Source organism: Gavia stellata, chromosome 9 (genome assembly GCF_030936135.1).
Source record: "Gavia stellata isolate bGavSte3 chromosome 9, bGavSte3.hap2, whole genome shotgun sequence".
NCBI lineage: Eukaryota > Metazoa > Chordata > Aves > Gaviiformes > Gaviidae > Gavia > Gavia stellata.
This window is the reverse complement of record NC_082602.1, coordinates 29,960,367-29,981,002: the sequence shown is the minus strand read 5'-3', so window position 1 is coordinate 29,981,002 and position 20,636 is coordinate 29,960,367. Positions and strand designations below refer to the sequence as shown.

General features: G+C 40.6%; 1 protein-coding gene across 3 annotated transcripts; it reads right to left on the bottom strand.

Annotated features, from left to right (window-relative positions):
- Positions 1-443: 443 nt before the first annotated feature.
- On the bottom strand, positions 444-20,241 carry PDCD4 (programmed cell death 4). 3 transcript variants are annotated; one of them, XM_059821075.1, is made up of 12 exons: positions 20,204-20,241; positions 14,396-14,492; positions 10,739-11,035; positions 10,085-10,179; positions 8,241-8,354; positions 7,748-7,969; positions 7,380-7,477; positions 5,743-5,857; positions 4,819-4,926; positions 3,637-3,747; positions 2,512-2,651; positions 444-1,170 (listed from the first exon to the last, which is right to left on the bottom strand). In XM_059821075.1, the coding sequence occupies exons 2-12, from the start codon at positions 14,433-14,435 to the stop codon at positions 1,110-1,112; spliced, it is 1,401 nt and encodes a 466-aa protein (XP_059677058.1). In that variant the 5' UTR covers positions 14,436-14,492; positions 20,204-20,241; the 3' UTR covers positions 444-1,109. The 3 variants fall into 3 exon arrangements, with proteins under 3 accessions (XP_059677058.1, XP_009808695.1, XP_059677060.1); XM_009810393.2 differs by lacking the exon at positions 20,204-20,241 and adding an exon at positions 15,679-15,805; XM_059821077.1 differs by lacking the exon at positions 20,204-20,241 and adding an exon at positions 15,679-15,805 and having other exon boundaries at positions 10,739-11,032.
- Between the last annotated feature and the right edge of the window lie 395 nt (positions 20,242-20,636).

Below are 20,636 nucleotides of genomic sequence, written 5' to 3'. Positions count from 1 at the left end.
CAAGTTACACAACCCCGCTGGTCTAGTAACAGCTTACGGGGCTCGCCCAAGTGCTGCAGCGCTTGTCACCTGGGGCACAGCGTGTTCCCGGCCCTGTAACGGCTATTGCCCGCGTTTCTGAACACCTGAAACCTTGACACAAAACTGGGAAGCCTATGGGAGTCTTCCCTGGCTCCATCTTGTTCTTGAGAAAGGCCGTGGCAAAGCTGCACTGTACAGCTCTCCCTGCCAGCCTGGACACTAGTATGCAAGTCACTTGTTTTCAAAAACATATTTGGTAAGTATGTACCATGAGCTTAATTACTCAATGCTCTTCTGTATATTGTAATACAAAAAAGGGCAGTGTTAGATATACAGCTTAATTGCACGCATTTCAGAGGTTTGAACACAGCTAAATTCCTTCTGTTTTAAAAAAAATGAGGAAGAAAGGACAGCTTCACAAAAAAATATTTTTAATATGCTTTACCGGAACTTTTCACTTTTCCAGTTACATAGAAAAAAGACAAGTTTGGTACATGGGGGCTAAAACCAACCGGTGTTCTCCCCTGGAACAGATGAATTAATCTCATGACCCAACTCCCATTTTCTTGGGCTCTTTAAAAAAAAAAGAAACAGCTATTTTTCCTCCCAAAGCACAGTATTTCTTCAGCAGCAATGGAAATGGGATCACAGCAGCTTAACTTGACCCTTCTATAAAGCTTTGTACAAACCAGTGATTTTATGATGACAACACTGTCCTTGAAAGAAAGAGCAGCAGTCAGGCATCAATGCAAACATGGAATGATCAGGTCATAAACATATGGCACTTAAAAAGATAGCTTATTTGAAGGCACCACCATAGCAGAGTGGACAGTTGTTCTACTATATGCCCAAAGAAAGAAGTTTTCTTTCTGAAATTTATAAAACTTTTTTAAAAAAATTATCTGTACCCAAAACATGTGCTTTTAAAAAAATATGAACTGTGCTAAGCAACTCTTAAAATTTTGCTGTATTATATATGTGTATACATATATACATACACACACCAAAAAAGCATGCGTGTTTGTATATATATATAGATATCTATTTTCCCTTTAAACTTTTAAGGCTTCAGGAGTTGGTTCTCACATTCAGTAGCTTTCCAGCTTAAGACGACCTCCATCTCCTTCACTCACAAAACGCTTTCTGCCCCTGTAAGAAAGCAGAACATATCTTTTCAGTAATTCAAAGTAGCATTGCTTGCGGTTTCTTACCGATCACTGACAAGAATCTTCTCTTGGTCTTGGGAGTCAAATGTAAGGTGTGCAAGTTCAGCAAGATTAGCTGATGTTCTTGATCACTGGTAAATTGCTTAAAATGCAGCTGAATCTCACATCTAGGTTTATTTGCAAGAGGCTTCTCAAAATTTGCGTTGTCAAGTGCTTTCTACTTTGCTCATTTTTTAATGTTCATACTTTTAAAAGATTCTAGTTTGAAAGCCTAGGAATGGTCTTTATCTGCTCAAAACTGAAGTACATAAGCCAAAAATGCCTCTCAATGTATCAACTGAAGTATAATCAAGCTTTTGTTGCACCAATGACTTTCAACTCTCTCACACCCCAAACCTGCAAAACATTTGATACCAAGATAAAAAACAAACTCAATTTTAAGTCTAAAGTCCACAAATAAGAGGCTGTTTTTGATAAAGACACTGACATTTCAAAACCTGAATTTATCGCAAGCTATCAGAAGACAGTTTAAGAAGCCTAACAAAACACCCAAAGTGGAAGAGATCTGTCTAACAAACAGTATTCCCTATGTGTAAATTGTGATTAATAGTTTTAACATTAAATTTAAAAATTCACACATATTCCCCACAGGAAATAGAACTTACGAATTGAACTGTGACCAGTAAGGACAGAATAGTGATTCTCTTCTGATACAATTCAAACAGCATTATTTATGCTATGAATAAGTAAACACTAACAAACCAAAAAGCACTATACAAACCACATGACAGACAGATACAAAGGCATCAGGTGTATAGAGCTTATTCCACATGAATGTCATCTTCCTTTTGACATAGGATTGGTGGTCTCATCTCAGAATTCTATTCATGCCATTTGGTATGTTTAAACCATTGCTTAAAAGCAAATGTTTTCTTCAGGTTTTTTCGGCTGTAGCTGACAGTTCTCTACTGTCACCTGCATGGATCATTGACACCTGAATCTTCCATCTCAGTACTGCACTGATCTCTACCAAGCAAATCAGCGAAACAGAGGAGAGGCAGGGCTTCATCCTCTGGAGAGCACACAGGCATGCTGCCTGGGACTCACCAGAGGCTTAGTTTCCTCAAGTATTTATCCCAGCCTCCACATAACAGGTTTCACATCAGTGCAGCTTCTTAATGAACTTTTTATGAGTCCAGCCCTCTGTTTCTCCATCCTCCATAGTTTCCAGTTCCAACCTACTTTGGTCATAAGATCCTGCTTTCTGTTAACTACGATGGGGACAAAAAGCAGTGCCTTCACCTATCTACAATAAAACAAGTACCTTGAAGGACAGAGGTCTCTCAGTGGTTTGGAGATTATTCCAGCCTGAAAGCATTCCTCTACAAACCGCTCAAGCACGGAATAGGAGTGTGGCACATCCAGGTTAATATCTGGGATTTCACAGTAAACTCGTTCATAGCCCTGCAATATAAGAATTCAAATAATGTTCTGGTTATTCTATGATTTTATTACAAATTTTTTAAATACCCTTTTGCACTCAGAGAATTTATTTTTCAGTAGTTTCATATATAGTATGGACAGTTTCAAGAAACCTAAAGCAAAGCAGCTGCAAGTCAGTGGAAAAGCAAGGTGTAATACCAGCCAACACCATGGTATTACACAAATACATATCTGCATAAAAGCTCCAGCTGGATTTTTAACTTCTTTAGAAGCCAGAAATCCAGACAGTACAGAATGCGTATGTTAGCCTGGCTGCTATCGCATGGGTAGTAACCCAAGGAAAGAAAAGTTAATTTTTCTTCCATGTAAATGAACAAAATGTGGCCACAAATCTCCACCACAACAGTTCATGCAGTAAGGGAAACACTGGTTACAAATAGAGATGACTTCTTCACTTCCCACCAGCAGTATAGCTGGGTAAATTTTGACACAAGTCTTTGTGTGGTACCTAGTTTGCCCTGGGACAGAACAGCTGTCCTATATTCAAATCTAGAAGCAAAGCCATGGATGATTCCAACTGTGTAAAATATTAACTGTTTTAATTGACATTTTTAATTAAGTGGGTCCTTATTGTACTACTTTAATTATGAAGAACTAAAAAGAAAACCATTTAAGAAAAATGAAGCTAAAGTGCACCATTTTAAATGCTTAGTTTTAACCACTTAATTGCATAAAAGCAGTTGGAAATCTTTGACTGAAGATTCAAATACTCTGTACCTTGCAGTTCTACAGATAACTACTGCTCGGAATTCGTTTGTACTTCTTCCAGGACATGAAAAATATTGTACATATATCAGTGACAGATTATTTGTATGGGATACAGAACGACCATGGAGAATTTAAAAAAGTAGCAGTCAGCAATAGACTACAAATAGTACTTAAAATAAGTTAAAAACTACACAAATTTGGAAGACCTTACCCAAAATTCTCTAAATGCCACACTTACTCTTTTCATTTGGTCCACAGTAATGACAGAAGACTTCCAGAGAGATTTCAACAAATCCAGTATCATTTTAAAGGTCTCATCTCCAGTTGACTCCAAAACCATTACAACAGCCTAAAACAAATCATGCAAGTGTGTTAACTAAGAAGAAAACAGTGGTTCAAGTACATGTTGTATGTGAGGTGCAAAAAGGAGCAAATGCATTATTACGCATTTTCCGGGGAGACAAGTCCATTTGTTACATGCACTTACAATTTCAGTGTATTATTTGAAAAGAAGAACTGATGAAAAGTTATATGGATAAAGTTAAAAGGTATGGAAAGCCAGAATGGACTAGACAAAGTGAGAAGCACTGCCTTTCTGGCTCAGGTTTGAGAGATACATGACTATCTGTATGGTTGCTGCAGTACAGATGGCAATTAATTAATTTTGTCAAATTAATTTTGTATTATGATTGTTTTGTATCATGATTTTAGAAGAACTTTAAAGTTTAAAACCTACAAATCTGCACAACCCCCATCAACTAAAAGGATTCTGTTTTTCTATTGTGAGGGAATTTTCTAAAAGGAGTCCATTTACCAAAAAGAAAATTTTGTAGATTGTGGGTGTTCAGCTTTATTGGTGAACAACCATTTTCCAATTTGGTAGATAAAAAGAGTACAAATGGGAACAGTCTCCCAGGTACAGCAAAGATGATCTTTCTCTCATATAGTCTCTGAAATACCTCAGAGCTTTTACAAATGTGCTAGATGAAACAATTCCACCCTAAAAAGGAAGCTCCATAACTTAACAAAAACAGGCAACACCCATTAGAATACCCAGATATCTGAAACTAAAAGGAAATAAACACCAAAACAAAGCATGGCTTTTTGCTGCAATTCCTCAGCAGAAAATAAACTGAGCTCTTTTTCAGGAATCTATAATAATCTGAATTCAGCTATTTACCCAACAAACAAAAATTAATTCTGGATCTTCCAGAGTTAGCAGCAGCTTACTTGTTGCACAGTGTGCACACAAGCGAGCACACAAACCATTAACTTTACATGAAACAATTTAGTTATTCAAATAACATCAGAACTCGCAACCTGAGCTTCGGATTCCAGTTATATTATTTGCATCCCCACATCAAAACAAAACCAAACCTGTTGGTGTTACTGACAATTAAAGGGACTGATTTCTCCTTACTTCATATACAAGTTCATGGTGAAAATGGGGTACTTCCAGTTCCTGAAGGCAACGTTCAGCTTCCAGTACATCTCCGGAAAGCAAATACTCTTTCAGCAACATATCAATCTATTGAATTTTAGAAACAAACAAAAAGCCCAACACTAATTAGATATAAAATTTAAAAGCTGTCAACTGTTTTGATAATCTGCAATCAACCCAGCAGCAAGTTAGTTCCTGAAACTTGCTATGTTTTTATACATGCAATTAAATTGAGACGTTATCAGCAACCTGAAACACAGTGTAAGCCAAATACCTATCCATAGTGTTAATACAGACACACAAGCACCAAAAACATTGCTTTATAAGATGTGTATCACCATAAAAGGTTAATACGGTTATGATTAAGTTTATCTTCTCCCCTGAACTACTCCTATCATGTTACGCTCACAACTTAGAAATTGTAACATGACCTCTTCCTATAAACCTGCCTACTTCATAGCATGGTGCTCTAAACATTCCTGTTTCTTCCTCTCTCTTTTTTGAGTTACTACTGTGCTTTTAATCAGTGATGCCAAAAAATAATAATAGTTTATGTAATTTAGCCAGTTTCATCTTGGCTCTTCTAATTACTTCACCATTTTATATTGTAAGCTCTTAAAAAGCTAAGTGCTTAAAGTTTTGCTTAAAGGAAAAAATAAACGTATACTTGCAATAAAGAATATGTATTAGCATGTTCCCACCCCTGACAAATACTACAAGATCGATAAAATTATCTACATCAGTTTTTAAAAACTACTTTGTATAAATAAATTTTTAAAAAGCCTAAACACTCAAGACATCATTTTGCTACAGGATGTATGTATCTCTTCGCCCCATACCAAACAAGATAAGCTTAGACAAACAGTAAACTCTAGGGAGAAGAGTTTTGTAGAAATCAGCTACCTCTTTAACAAGGTGTTTCACAGACTGCTGGCCACCTCCTGACCCCCACACGTTGTCTATACGCTTTCCACCCTTTGTCATGCTCAGCAACACAGTAGCTCGGTCCAGCGCAGCTCTAGAAAGCAAAGTTGGCATCTTAAAAAGTTATTAACAGAACTTTATTGAAAGGCATCTGTAAATTCCCCCACTGCCACTCCTCTTCGGGCAAAGCGACTAGATCCCTGGGACGAGGTCAAGGTTAGCAACTCCATGGGGACATCTGGATCAAGAAGCCAGCAAGCTAGATGCCCACATTCTCTTTCTGCCACCTTTGAACTTTTGGTTATACCATGCTAAGGACAGATAACAATCCTGTGATGGTAGCAGATCTGAATCATCAATGCAGAACCTGCAACATCCTCAAAAGAAATAATATTTTCTTATGCAGAGATGGATTGTATCTAGGCTCCTCCAAGAATGCAGCTTGGCATGTATATCTCAAAAGAGGCCTGAGTTGCTTCCACACTGAAGAACAGCTTTTGTACTGAAATAATTATTTTCTGTTTGGTTCTAAAGAATTATGAAACCTTGAGAATTCAAGCCAAAACAGCACTTCAGGAGGCAAATATGTAGTTGCAAAAAAAAGGTGTGAATTAAGGAAGCTTGCCAGTTCATTGAGAAAAGACTGAAAAAGGAAGTAAGGTGGGGAAAAAGGAATCTCAGATCCAGGTAAGCTCTATCCAGCTAGAGAAGGAACAGTTATCCCAGTCCTCATACTGGGGGCTAGCCAATAACAGTAACTCTGTTCACCAAAATTTAACAAGTAGAAAAGACTGGCCAAGAAATAGCAAAGGCAGCAGAGCATCCCAGATGTGCAGTATGCAGGCTACAATCCTTCAAATCACAGGAGACATTTGTATAGCTGGCAGACAATTTTCACAATTTGAACCCTCAAGTTAGGCAGCTAATTATTTCCCTTCCTTCTAAAACTACCTAACTATAGTAATTACAAATGGAGCCTTTAGAAGCTTCAAGATTCTAGCACCTCTGTATCAAGCCTGACACACACACACACTTACGGAGGGAAAATAATAAAACATGGCTAGTTATTAAAATGTCCCTCTTTGTCAGAGATTGCTCCTTCAAACTTCTCACCCTGACATGGAAAACGATTATACTTCTTGATGAATGAAGTATTACAGAGCAAGTCTGGGAAAGCACTGCACAAGCTTCAAACCTTTAGAAGGCAAAACAGTTAAGCCCTTGTGTGTTTTGCCACATATTTACAGCAGCTGTCCTGATGCTATATTTACACATTAATCACATTAAAGCTTTTCCTAAAGACAAAACCTTCTATAATCGCTTCTTGTTTCAGCTTATTTTTTCCAGCCTCAAAACATAAGCCGGACAACAAACCTGACAAACTGAACTCAAATGTATTAATACGTTTTTCAGGCACTTCCAGCATTTCTTCTCTGACCTGGGTCATTCTAGATTTTTTGTTGTTGTTGCAGACTTTGTGGGTTTCTTTATCATTTTAAATTAAAAAAGAAGTTAAGAGAACCACATGATTTATCCTAAAGTCCTAAATTCCTGATCATCATCTTTGACATTTGGAACAGAAAACTGTAGCTATATAGAGAAAACAAGAAAGTTACCGAGCTTGGACGCAATCCACAGTGCCTTTGTAGCCATCTACGTAGGTACTGCTTAGAATCCCATCTCCAACAGCTCTAGCAATAAACTGGCCCACCAACTGCAACAAAACAGAAGCATTTTTAATTAAATGTTGAATTTCAAAGTAGTTCTAAGTAGACAATTATAATGTGCTTGGTTTTCAGATTTTATTTAAATGAGCCATCTTAAAGTAAAAAGACAGCCTGGGAAATTGATAGTGAATTACAGACAGTAAGACAATCCATAGACATTTTTCAGGATGCAGTCTATCTCAGTTTACTTGATCGTTTTTAGCCACAATTTAAAAGAAAAAGCTTCTGTCTACTAGCATAAAACTTTACAAATATACCTGCGGTGCCTTGGGAGAATCCAACACCAATTCAGGTAGTTCTTTAAGTAGTCTATCAAATGATTTTTCCACATCAGTTTTGGTTACTACTGTTCCGCAAAGGTCGGATATAAGCTTAGATGTCATTTCCCTGTGACTAGCCTTCCCCTCCAACGCCAAGGAAACAGCCAGCACTGGCACACTGTATTTCATTTCACCAAGGTTTAAATCCTTCAGCATCTCCTAAATAAGATTTGAAAAACAAAACAGATTAAGATTCCATAATTTTTATTATATAAATATTTAAATACATTACAAATACATATTTATATGCTTATATATATATATTTACATATATGCTTCTGCTCACATAATAAATATAACTGCTTAAGTATTCTTATTGCACATTTCTTGCCAACATCTCTATACACTGATGTATAGCTAGCAGTTGGATTCCCTTGTATGCTACAGGTTTGCCCCCTAAAATAAAGTAGTAAAAAGGCATGCGACATACCGAAACTTCGTTAGTATCTCCATGTTCAAAATACTCCTGTATGATTGGTGTTAAAGTTTTTTCAAATGCTCTTTCATCCAGAGGTAAAACTACTGTTTCATAAACACAGTTCTCCTATTTTAAAAGACAACAAAAGCATATACCCTTTTGCAAACAGTACTGGCTCTTCTTACATCTTATGCAGTGCTAATAGCATCAAAATACATCTTCTAAATCCTTAATGCTTTAGGTCTTGGTAGTCAGTATTCTGCCAGAAAACATCAGATTATGTCTCTACCCTTAAAGTGTGGTCAATGCTGGCTAAATGTCATGCTGCTTATATTTGGTATTTACGCTGAATTTACTGTTAAATGTTGGTAAACCTTCCAAACTCTGTTCCTAGGATTCTGCTGACACCATATGAACACAGAGATCAAGTGCCACCTATGTACTGAAGGGAGAAGGACAGAAACTCCTGTCCCAGCCCAGCAGTTCACTGTATCACAGCACAAGATGTAACTTTCAGCACCTTTCCCTGCAAGTGGCACTCCAGTACCTGACAGCAAGCCTGCCTGTCTTCCCTCTTCCTTAGTGACTGCATGACCAGACAGGCGATAGCATGTACAAATCAGAGAAAAGGCATTTTCAGAATATTTGTGAGCGAAGACATCCCCTAAGTGGGGGGGGGGGAGCGGAAATCACACAGCAACTGCCTCCTGAATAACCTGGTCCTGCAGAGTTCCACCATGACCAGATCTCCCGACCGTAATTCAGTTCCCTACTCCTCACAGACTACAGAAGTAACATTCACATCACAGAAATCTGAACAAAGAAGTTTTCCAACTAATGCTTATTGGAAAGAAGCTTTCCATGATCAAGAAGTATAGCAGAAGTCCAAAAGCCTATCCTTCCATCACATCAGTCTCTGTTTACAATCTTAAAAAAAGCTAAGCATACAGAAGTTCCAGAGAATATTCATTCTTCATTAAACTTTTTTATGCACTCATCAGCTTCATTTTTAGTAGCTGTCTCTGTTAATGTAAAGCATTGAATTGCAGGGAAAAAACTGATACTGGAAGAAGGTTTTGATATTCTCACATACCATCCTCTCAGCAGCTATGGTTACCGCAATCAGCCGCTGCTAAAAGGACACCACCATCGCTCTGCTTATGTTATAGAGAATTTACTTACTGTCTCACAATGGTATTGATCTCGGAGACTTTAGTAATTTGTGTTTATAATCAGTGTTTCCTTTCCTTGGTGATTTAATTTTACAAAGCACCCTTTGCCCAATGAGCTTTACTTTTTTTTCCCCCTGATAATACGGCTGTAAGGTACAATCTTCCACAACCTATTCTAGACAAATATATGTAAAAAAAATATCCAGGCTATCAACTTTGCACTAGTTTGAAGTGTTTATACCAAGTAGATACAAGACATTGGGAGGATTGGGAATACAGGGAAGAGAAAAATCCATAAAGTATACTGTGTCAGACTAAACTCCTGACTTGAGAAAGTCTGTGTTGCATTTTTAACATGGTGCCTGTTTGCAATATAGAGCAGCACTAAAACATTCACGTCCATGGGAACCAGCAGTAAAGAACATACCTGGGAAAAGCGTGCTACCTAGTCAGGCACAGGAATAGGGCTCGTGGGTAAGATTTGAGAGTATTACACCGTGACACTTCTACACCAGATGTCTTCAACTAACCAATAACCCATTCTTGAACATAAAAATGAGCATTTAGTACAGCCAGGCTGACATTCAGCTAACTCACAAGGTCAAACTTCCATTAATATAAGCATCACAGCAATTGAAATCAATAAAGGAAATAAAAACCAACACAAAGAAATTATTTGCCTACCTGGTCATCATCATAATTAGGATCCTTAATATCTACTTCTTCCACATCATACACTTGACCTGGTGTTCCCCAAACTCCTTTACCACCTGCTCCACCTGGCAAAATACAGGACAGTAAGCAAGGACCACCAGTTTACAAAGAATACTTCTGAGTTCAACCCAAGATTCTTTTACTTAAGAGTGATGTATCACTGCTTGTGCCCACCTCCTGACTCCAATAATATATGCTGAAAAGGGTGTGTTTGTATGACGTGTTCCCACTTTAGCAACCAGTCTTTTCATCACTTTCCAGTAAAAGACTAGAAGCAGTGTGAAACCACAGAAGAGTTACTGAAGGTTGAAACTGTACTTTCAAATACAACCATGCTATAAGTTTGCATTAATAACAGTCCTGTGAACCACCAACAGTTCAAATTTGTGTATTAAATCTGCTAAGAAATGGTACTTAAAGACAGAAGTTAATTCATGATACACATAGAATTTTCTGGTAAGAATGCCACCTACTATTACCTCCTATTGCCACCTACTATCTAACATGAAGAACCAAATGCCTGCAGAAAGACTGTGGTTTATGAAAATTATCCCCAATGGAAAAAAAAAAACTATGTTTTGGACAGAATCTTTATCATGGTACTCTCTTCACTAAGCTACCAACCTTTCTTCGGTAGACCTCTTCCCTTTCCAGATCGGGATCGCCTGTCCAGGAGTTTCCCCTTTGGGCTCGTTGGTACAACTCCAATCTTCAGTGTCTCTCCATTGTCACTAACAGAGTCTCCTCTCCCAGAATCTCTAGAAGAATTTTTCCTCAAACGTCTCTTCGCTTTAGCATTTATTTTGGCTTCAGTAATTGAAGTTGCAGGAATCCAGTTTCCATTGATTTCAGTCTTTCGTTCCTCAGACCCACCATTTTCTTCATCACCGGAAAATGGAGCATCACTTAGATTCTCAACTTCTTAAAAAGGAGACAGAGCAAAATAATCTGTTATAGTTTTAAACAGGTTTATGTTAGAATACTAAAACACATTGCATTTAAAAAGAATTACAACATTAAATAGAACTCTTGCTTCCAACAGTGTTAAGGCAAATTACGTTGGTTTTAAAATGTGTCTACACATCACAGTAGTCAGGAGTTCCTTACTCCCCTGCACGAACTATCCACAATCTAAACAGAGCATATGTCAAGAGTTGGAAAGCAAATGAATAAACCATTTATAAACAAGTAAACCACAGAAAACCCCACCCTTGTTAAAAACTATCAGAACTCCTCAGTGCATGAGATCTAAGTGCCTAGTTCTCACTCCACCCGCTCACCTCTTGACTTAGAAACAAACAGAACTGCTAATACAGTAGACTCAGTAAGAATTCACTGATGTTAACAAAGCAGTCACCAAAGTGAAATTAATTTCCTAAATCATCAACCAACATTCCCCTCATTCATGGAATTTCAAACAGCTCACCAACTGGAAAAGCAATGATTTAGACTTACAAGAATACAAAAACATCACTAATTTTTTGTTTTTAAAGTTATGGAAAAAAATGCTGTTTAATACAAAGCCTGGGGAGTTCAGTAACGAAGACTCACAATAAATAAAGTCTTTTGAAACTGTGTAATCTCTCTTCTCTATGGATTGCCCCTTACTGTAGCTTCTATCAAGACTGTTTCTAAAATGGCCATGGTTTATTCGCCAGCACCATCATATATAATAGGTACTAGTTTTGTTTCATACCCAACAAAAAACTCTCTCATAACTTAAGCATCTGTAAATGTCTCAGAGCACTGAGAAGTGCAATAGTTTCACGCTTTCAGGAAGTTAATGCACATTTAAAATTTGGATCTAAGGTCTTTTATTTCACAAAGTTAGGATGTCCCCCACCTGAGCTGTATGGTTCAGCCGAATGTCCTACTGAGAGCATTATGAGCAAAAGCCTTCGTAAGTTCTTCTTCCCCTTCTTAACCCATCAAGATTAAAAAAGCACCTGGGAACCTATTTACATTCCAGTTATTACCCTGGGAGTGCTTGCAAATTGGAAAACACACACACAAAGGGAACAGCCTCAGCTCTCTGATACACAGGCCGCCTTTTCTTGAGGATTCAGTAGAGTCTCAAAGATAGAACCTATAGCACCAACCCTAGGAAGTGCAATGAGGCAGCACACAGAAGAAGCTGCTTTTCCAGCTGTGCCACCCCTGCTTTACAGAAAAGTTCACTGCCATAAACCCAGAATATGAAGAGTATTTTAAATTTGTATTTGAATCTAGCTGAATGTATTACTTCACCATTCCAACAAATTCTAATTAGCAACATTCATTTGGCAATACTTCTCAGAATATTTTTTTCAATTCAAAACAGGTTTATGAAAAATTGTTTTGAAAGCAAAGTGCACTAATAAAACATTTCCAACCTCAAAGTATTTACCCATATCAAAGAGGACAGTAGCCTACAAAATGAAGAGAGTTTGATTCAACTGCCTCCTTCGTGATCAAAGAAATAGCATTTAGATACTAGTGTTCACAGATGTGAATGCTCTAGCTGAACAATAATGCAGCCATTCCAGTCTAAGCTTCATCTTGCCACTCATTACTCCCACAAAAGTATTCCTTTTATGCTTGCAGCAAGCTAAAAAGAAAAGCATGTATCACATCCAGGAAAAGATTCCCCACAATAAGCTTTCTCAGTTTGTCTAACATTTTAATAAAACAATGAGAGATTTGCATAAAGCTAGCAGAGGGAGAAAAAAGCATAACCAAAGAGAACAGGTTTCCTTCCTCTTATTCCCCAAGGAGACCCCATCAGCACAACCAGCTCATCTCAGACAAATGAATTTAAATTCTTCATGTCCACTCTCCCATGAATTTCTTCAGTCTAGACTTGCAATCTGGCTGTCCAGGCACTACACTCTTCAATGACTACTTACTTCTCAGTTTCCAAAGAAAATGGCCAACAATTAACACAAGTCAGTCCTGAATCTGACTAATAAGGATAAAAGGGGAAGCTACAGTCCAACCTCCTTACACAATCCTGATCTCAGGTTCGAGACTAAAGGAAGTCTTCCACAGGAAACATCCAACCCATAAGACTTAATATTTCTCACTGAATTACTAAACTATTTTTTTATATAACACTATCGCTTCCAGCTGCAATCTCTTTCTCCATAATGCTATAACCAACTGGACCTCCACTATTAGTTATCTAGTTAGGCTGAAAAAATAGGTTAAACAGAGAAAATTGTTGAAAACTAGTATATAAAATAATTTTATAAAAAGTACATAAAAAATTATGCAGATCTTCCTTTCAGCTTCTCATTTTTACATCGTATAACATAAATATACACATATATAAGCAGTAACAGTGTTCTATAAACTTTAAGACTTTGCTTACTACATATTAAAAAGTTATCCAAATTTATCTTATCATCCTGCTATTAAGCCTAGCAGGCACACTTAAAATCTGTGCTTTCATGGTGCTACCTTAATTAACCAAGCATTCAGCAAGTACTTACCTACACACAAATTTCATTTGACCAAATTAGGTCAATTTAGATATCTAGCAGTTTCCCACCTATTATCCAAATATAACTCTAAAATGCTGAGAAGCAATGTATCTTCTACATTAAACTAATTACGGTTTAAAATAAGAGGTCATGGAGCATGTTGCCACTTCAACTGCATTACAGACCATCTTAACATATATACGATTTTTTTCTGAAAAACATTTGAAACCTACAAAACCCCTTTGGAATAAAAAGGTCAGTGCAGACCATCACAACCTTTGAAAGACACACAAAACAACATGAAACTGTGTTAACTTGACTAAGCATCATAAAACCCTTTGTGATATGGACAAAACAGTCAATTTCAGTGCAGTCTCTAACATATATTCAGTAAATTTTTCCCATGCCAGCCCACTTCAGTCAAGCCTTTCATCATTTGTTTCCCCTAATTTTAAGCTAAACAGCTACATAAAAGCAGAATTTGTACTTCTCAAATGCACCTACACATTCTACTTTTGAGATTATTCTTTTCTTCACACCAGCACTACTGGAAGTCAGACGATAAGGAGTCCAGAGTCACTATTACATTTAGTAAGTTAAAGAAATGTTAATTTTATTATTTTAACAAATTTCGAAATAAATTTAATCAAGCAGGTTACTATGATATATAACTGAAAGAACTATTCTGTAAACTTTTTATTAAGATTTTTTTTTAAACCATATGTTTTTTAAAAAAAACAGGTAATACAATTTTTCCACAGAGAACACTTCAGGTCAGCTAAGCAATTTTAAGTAATAAAATACTGAATATATTACTTACCTGTTGGGGTAATATAAATGTGCTCCTTTTCTATTTCCATAGCTGCTTAACACAACTGACTGTGAAATGTAAAGTCTTAACGTTTTCTTTCCGAGGCCTAAACAGAAATGGAGAAGCTCAGGGAAGAAAAGCACTAGACCAAATCTTCAAGAAGTAAAAAGCTGCAAAGGCTTCACTCACAAAACACAGTGCAAAACCAGGTTTAAGTTATAATTAACTATCAGTAACCACTGAAAAGTTCCTGGGAAGGTAAATGGTGTAACATGAGACAGCACCACCCTCAAACACATCTAAGCCTTGATGTCTTAGCAGCTGTCAGTTCTGTTGCTTATAAAGGAGGCACCAGGAAAAAAGCCGTTATTTTAAGGGTAAAAGCTCTCTGTATGCAGCTTTTAGTTGATAAAAGCCACCTTGATCAACTTAGACTGTCCTATTCTGCAAAGTGGTTATCTACACAGGCATACAGTATCAATGTTATAATTGCATCCACAAGAGACATGTTCCTCAGGTGAACTATGCTGATAAAATGGTACCAATTTATCAAGTTCAGACCAGCCCTTAGAAGACAAGCTATTTTTTGTTCCTCCCCTCAGAGGCATAGTCTTTATGTTTTATTGTATGTGTACATACAGCTGTCAAGCTTTCACATCTGTGCTTCTGCACCCTTCAAACACTCCTTACAACCACCATTTAATCTGCAAGGGATAAAGTTGAACAATTCTCTTTTTCTGTTACTCTCTCCTCCTCCCTCTTCCTACCAGCTACTATTCTACAAACCACCCCATGTCACTGTGAAAGAGATGGCATCGTGCATCTTTCCTTCACGTACACAAAAAAATTAAGCAGCTCCAGAATTCCCCATACACTTTTTCACCTGCAAGATTTTCACAAATCACTTTGTAGTCCTGCGAATATTACTGCTATTTGTGTCTGCCCCGTAAGAATTCAGTGGCTCTTTTTCCCACCTTCTCATCCTTTGCTGCCCTGAAAACAGCTTACCATTGAGTAGCAAGATTGTGACACCGAACAACCGCACTCCCTTCCCTTTTCTTCTCTTTCCTTGTTTTCCCCTCTTATGCTCACTTGCCTGCCACAGACCTATTAACTGCAAATGATTCATCACAGACTGTTGGCAATAAAGAAACTCTGGTTTAGGGCACGGTATCGAGCTGTCATGATCTTGCATTTCCTAACGTCAACCCAAACAGTTAACAGCTTTGTGTAGTAAGAAGTCCTCCCTGCCCCACACCATTTTTTTTAGATAAACGTTTTTTCTGAGTTACCTCAATCAATCATTCAGGAGTTCTCAAGTGTTCCCAGTCACTGTTGGTTGAGAGATTTTTTTGTATGGATCTCGGTCTAACCTGAGCAAACTACCTTGTAAGAACAGTTTTATCCTTCCTAGGGGAATGTTCCATCAGTTGTGCACCTCTTTGAAAAAGAAGACAAAGGACAAAACCTGTATTAAATAACAATCATGACTTTCATCATTTGTGATTAAGTCCTAAATTTCAAGCGGAGAAATACTTTTTCCATATAGGACCCTAGTTGAAATTCTCCACCTATGGCAACGTAATAAATAACAACACAACTTTCATATGCTGTCTTTTTGAGATTCAGCACCCTGCTTTGTTTGTAACTAGGACTATGGAATAACTGAGCTTTACAGTTCATGTTGTCATGCTGATCAGAAGACATACTCTCAATTTAGCAATGCACCCTCTCATTAACTCAAGCCAACAGGTCTGCTGGACCTTCAGGATGCTGGTATTTATCACTGTATCAAAAAAAAAAGATCACTTTATATTTTGCAGAGTTATAACTCTGTACACTGGTACTACCAATCAACTATGGAACACAACTTGAAAACCTACATTAAAAACATCAGAATAAAAAACCCCAAAATCTTCTTTTAGGAGAGGTAACAGGAACAAAATGGATAGCAGCAAATTTAAGCACTGCAAAACAAGAATGCTGTGAGAAATCTTAAGATTAATCAGTGATACAAATAGTACTTTTAAAGCAGTTCAGCAGATGAGGGCATTTCCTAAGTCACTGAAAACCACCAATAAAATATGCTCAGCTGTCTGTACTCACCACCACTGCACGTACTCTATCTAAATAAGCAATTCTGCCCCAGTAGGTAAATAGCAGCAAGTTAACGTTTAGGAACAACACACACTGCAAAAGAAAGCTTCCAAAACTTCTCAAGACCTTACGTCTACGCAAAACATCCCTGACGAACTTCCACACAGCTTACACGGTTTTCCTCTTCTCTCTAACTTTAAGCAAAGGCTCCCCCCACCATCAAGGCTTTGGAGACCTGCAAACACCAGCTGTCATTCCACAGCCACACGTAGGAGTAGTCAGGTAGGATTTAGCTACCCCCTACAAAACCCGTGCCGCTGGAAGAAATCAATGGCGAAGAACTTCGGCCCGTAAGAGAAGGCGTGACTGCGGGCTGAGGGCCGGTGGGAGCACGGCTGGCGCAGGGCCCTACCGTCACACGCGCGCACGGCGGCACGAGCCCGGCAGCCGTTGGCCCGGTCCGGCTGCGGCCTAGGAGCAGCCGCACCTCACGGGATGTGCCCTCAGCAACGCTGCCACCCCCGGAGGCGGCGACGCGGGGCTCGCTGCGCAGCCAAGCCCGGCTGCCACAGTCGAGGGACCGGACGCGGCGGCGCAGCGGGGCGGGCTGGCCAGCGGGGCCGGGGGTCACTCAGGGGGAGCAGCTCCTCCCGGCGCCCACCGTCCCTCAGCGACCGCCCCGCGGCACGGCCGCACCCCACGCACCCTGCAGGGCCGCCTCGCCCCGCCGCGCCCGCAGGGAGGAGGCAGGGCGGCCCGCTCCGCGTCGTCTCCCCCTCACACGCCGCCCCCGGGACCGTTACCGGCGTCAGCAGCGGCCCGCGAGCCCCGCCGCTCCTCCCCGCTCCGCGCCACTGCCGCCGCTCGGCCCCGCCCCCTCGGCCGCGCGCGCGCCTCTGCCTCCTTGTTTTTGTTTTCTTCCCCCCAGCGACACGGCCGCAAGCGGCGCCGCGGATTGGCTGGCTCCCGCCCGCCGTCGCAGCCAATCGGCAGGCGGGGATGCCAGTGGGTGGGGACAGGAGGGTGTTCAGCCCTCAGGAAAAGGCGGGGGGGGGGAGGGGGAGGGCGAAACTATCTCGGGGGCGTCGGCGGGGAGGGAGCGGGAAGGAGCCATTCGTGTGGGGAGGGGCGGAGGCGGCTCTGGGCGGTGCGGCCCGTGAGGAGGCGTCCGGTTGTGCGGCGGCTGCTGGCCGGGGCCCGGCCGGCCGCGCACAGCGACCCGCGCAGCGTTTACGGGGGGTGTGAAGGAAATGCCTCCGTGCGTGAGAGAGTCAGAGAGACTCCTCCACGCAGTGCTGCGTGCTGCTGCCGCCGCAGTGGCTTGGCTCCCTCCTGCTCAGGCCCTGTCCTGCAGGGCCCGTACCGGCCCTCTTGGTATGTCTGGCCTGGTGGTTCAAATAAAGTTGGTTTATGCTGTCTGTGCAGTGCATGAAGAGGTGTCCTTTGGGGCTATCACACACATAACAGGCCAGCAACTTCCATTTCCCCATCTAACAGTCCACTCAAAAGTGCACCATGCCATTATCTCCTGACTTCTTAACGTTTAGGAGGATCATTAGCATCAAGTAGCAATACCTTTTGACAGGTTTTAGGTCAGCTCTGAAACGACAGACCCCGGGGATGTGGGAGAAGGGTTGCACCCAGAGACCCCGTGCGGGGAGGGATGGGTGTTCGCAGGTCCAGCGACAGAACCTGACTGGGAAGACAGAGCCCTGCATGGACTAGCAGCACAGGCAGGCGTGGAAACCTTGACAGCTGTGTCTGGCTCCTCTTCAACATCATGTCCTTCTCCTTTAATTAAAATTCCTTTTTTTTTTTTCCCCCCTGAAGCAAAGCCATCAGAAAAATAACATATTTTGCCTCTTCTTTGTGCTGCTCTCGGCTAACATGGGGATTTTGGACCTTTTGCTCCCTCTTCACCCAAGAGCCCTCCTCTACCTTCTCTTCAGCACTGGGTGTCACAGGACAGGAGGACTGGGAAACACCACAACTGCCTCCGAGTTGGCAGACAGCATTCCTGCTGTTCAGGCAATCTGACAGGTAAAAAGTGCTGCAGCCACCTTCTGTGCTGAAACCCTTAACACTGCACGTTTAGGATTGACATCATATCCATCCACAACCTTCCAAACTTTCTACCTTATTTTAGTTTACATTTACCCTGTTTATTCTATACCCACTGCCTGAGGCCAGACACCTAATTAGAGATGATAGTCTCCTTTCATTGTCATGTATTTTGCCTCCATTCAGTCTCTCCTAAAAACTCAGCTAACCCTTTGTTTTCTCTCTGTAATTTGTCACTCCGGAGAGCCCAAGCAGTTGCAGTCCAGTGCTGTGAGGGAAGAAAATACAGATCCCTTCTGCTTTAGTACTTTTGCATTGCAGGATTTTTCAGCTGCCAGCAAGAGAATCCTCCTCAGTTGATAGATTATGACTTGACTTTTGCAATATTTTTACATATTTTTCCAGTATAATTCTACTCCGAATCAGTGTACTTTTGACTGAAGTAAAAGCCAAACTTTCTTTGTATAAGAGCCTCTAAATTAATTTACTGGCTCAGCTCTGCATGAATCATCAAAAATAAGTTTAAGAATTAAAACAACAGTGTTCTGTTAAAAGACTGTGCAGCACGATTGCTGTATTTTTAATGATATATACTTTCTCCATCAGACAAATGACAGAAAGAAAGTCTTTCTTGTTCATGAAGACACTAAGTTGCAGACATTTTCAAGTCAGGACAGTTCAGCATGCTCACACAAGACTTTTTTCACATGCAACCTAGAGGAAGCCTCAAAAGATGTTGTTTCCCCATCAATCAAAAAATAATTTCTAGTTTGCTCTTTGCACCTCCGCTGACTAGCACGTACCAGGCAAACCACTACAGTGTCATCACCGAGATTTGGAAAATAAATCCTGGCTACTAACACAGATCATGGAATTCAACTTCCTCTGCAAGAGAGAAGAGGGGCTTTAAAGAGATTTGGCAGTGGGGAGGAAAGAGGTGGCAGAGAAACCAGACTGAAACAGTAACCAGAACCTACGCAAGAGAAGATGCCACAAAATACCGCATCAGTGCATCATGCCAATTACACATTTTAAAGCACCGTGGAAAATTGCTAGAGGATTTTCTGGTAAAATTCAGGACTGGATCACTTCCAAGAGGCCCAAAAGCTGGGTCAGTAATCAAAAGAAGACAAAAACCCCTGAACCATCCAGCATACCTCCAGACAAGAAAATGGTGTGTTTTTTCTTTCTTCTGCTGAATGTCTCTATTAGCAGCTGGGTTATCAATTGCTGAAAAATCTTGTCTAGATTTGACTGCACATACTTTCTGATTTCTAAAACACTGTGACCTGAAAAAGGGCTGATGTGCATGAAAGATTATTTGTATTTTTCCATTGTATCAACTGGTCTGCTAAAGGATATTGCCTCTTTTTGCCTTTCTAATCTCAAAACCCGCTGCAATATTTAAAAGCCAGCTGATGACATGCTAATCTCCGAGCTGCAGAGACCTGCTCGCTCCCTCCCGGCCTCCTTCCCCCAGACGTATTAATAGCGAACATACCACCAAAATCCCCATCAAAATGAAAGAGCAGAATTCTTCCCCCCATAGAAAAAAACCAACCCTCTTTCGACTATTTCTGGCCAGTTTGCAGCTCCAGACAACCTCTGCGAGCTGCGCAGCTCAACGCCCGCTCCCCGACACCTGCCTCCCGGGGTTACCTGCGCCCAGGACCTCCGCCACGCCGACCCGCGCCAAGTGGGGACCCACTGGCAGCTAACAGGCCCCTCTTGCACTTCCACCCCTAACGCCGCAGATCACCTGGAGCAAAATGTTTGCACGGAGGCGAGCAGGCCACTTTCTAGCCGCCTTCCTTCCTTAGAGCCTGCTGGGTTGTTTTCAAACTCTCCCCTCCCTTTCTCACATGCTGGCCAAGCCCTCCCGTAACACCCAGGGGAGGAATCCATTGGCTGAAGTTCCCCAAAACGCGTGGAGCAGCCCTTCCCCCCGTCCGATGTCTAGTGCACAATAGACCCTGCGTGTCTCCCCGCTGCCCTGGCCAGTTTGCTGCCGGCCTTTGCTTTTCATCAAGGTTTATCTGAGCTGTAGCTTGGGTGACTCACGTAGATCTCCCGACCTCCAGCACCAGAGAGA

Coding starts and splice junctions, on each gene's coding strand:
- PDCD4 (XM_059821075.1), bottom strand. CDS start 14,435: ATGGAAATAGAAAAGGAGCACATTTATATTACCCCAACAG. Junction 7,970..8,240: donor GAGATACTAACGAAGTTTCG/GTATGTCGCATG, acceptor AATCTTATTTAG/GAGATGCTGAAGGATTTAAA. Junction 4,927..5,742: donor TGAAACACCTTGTTAAAGAG/GTAGCTGATTTC, acceptor AAAATTCAATAG/ATTGATATGTTGCTGAAAGA.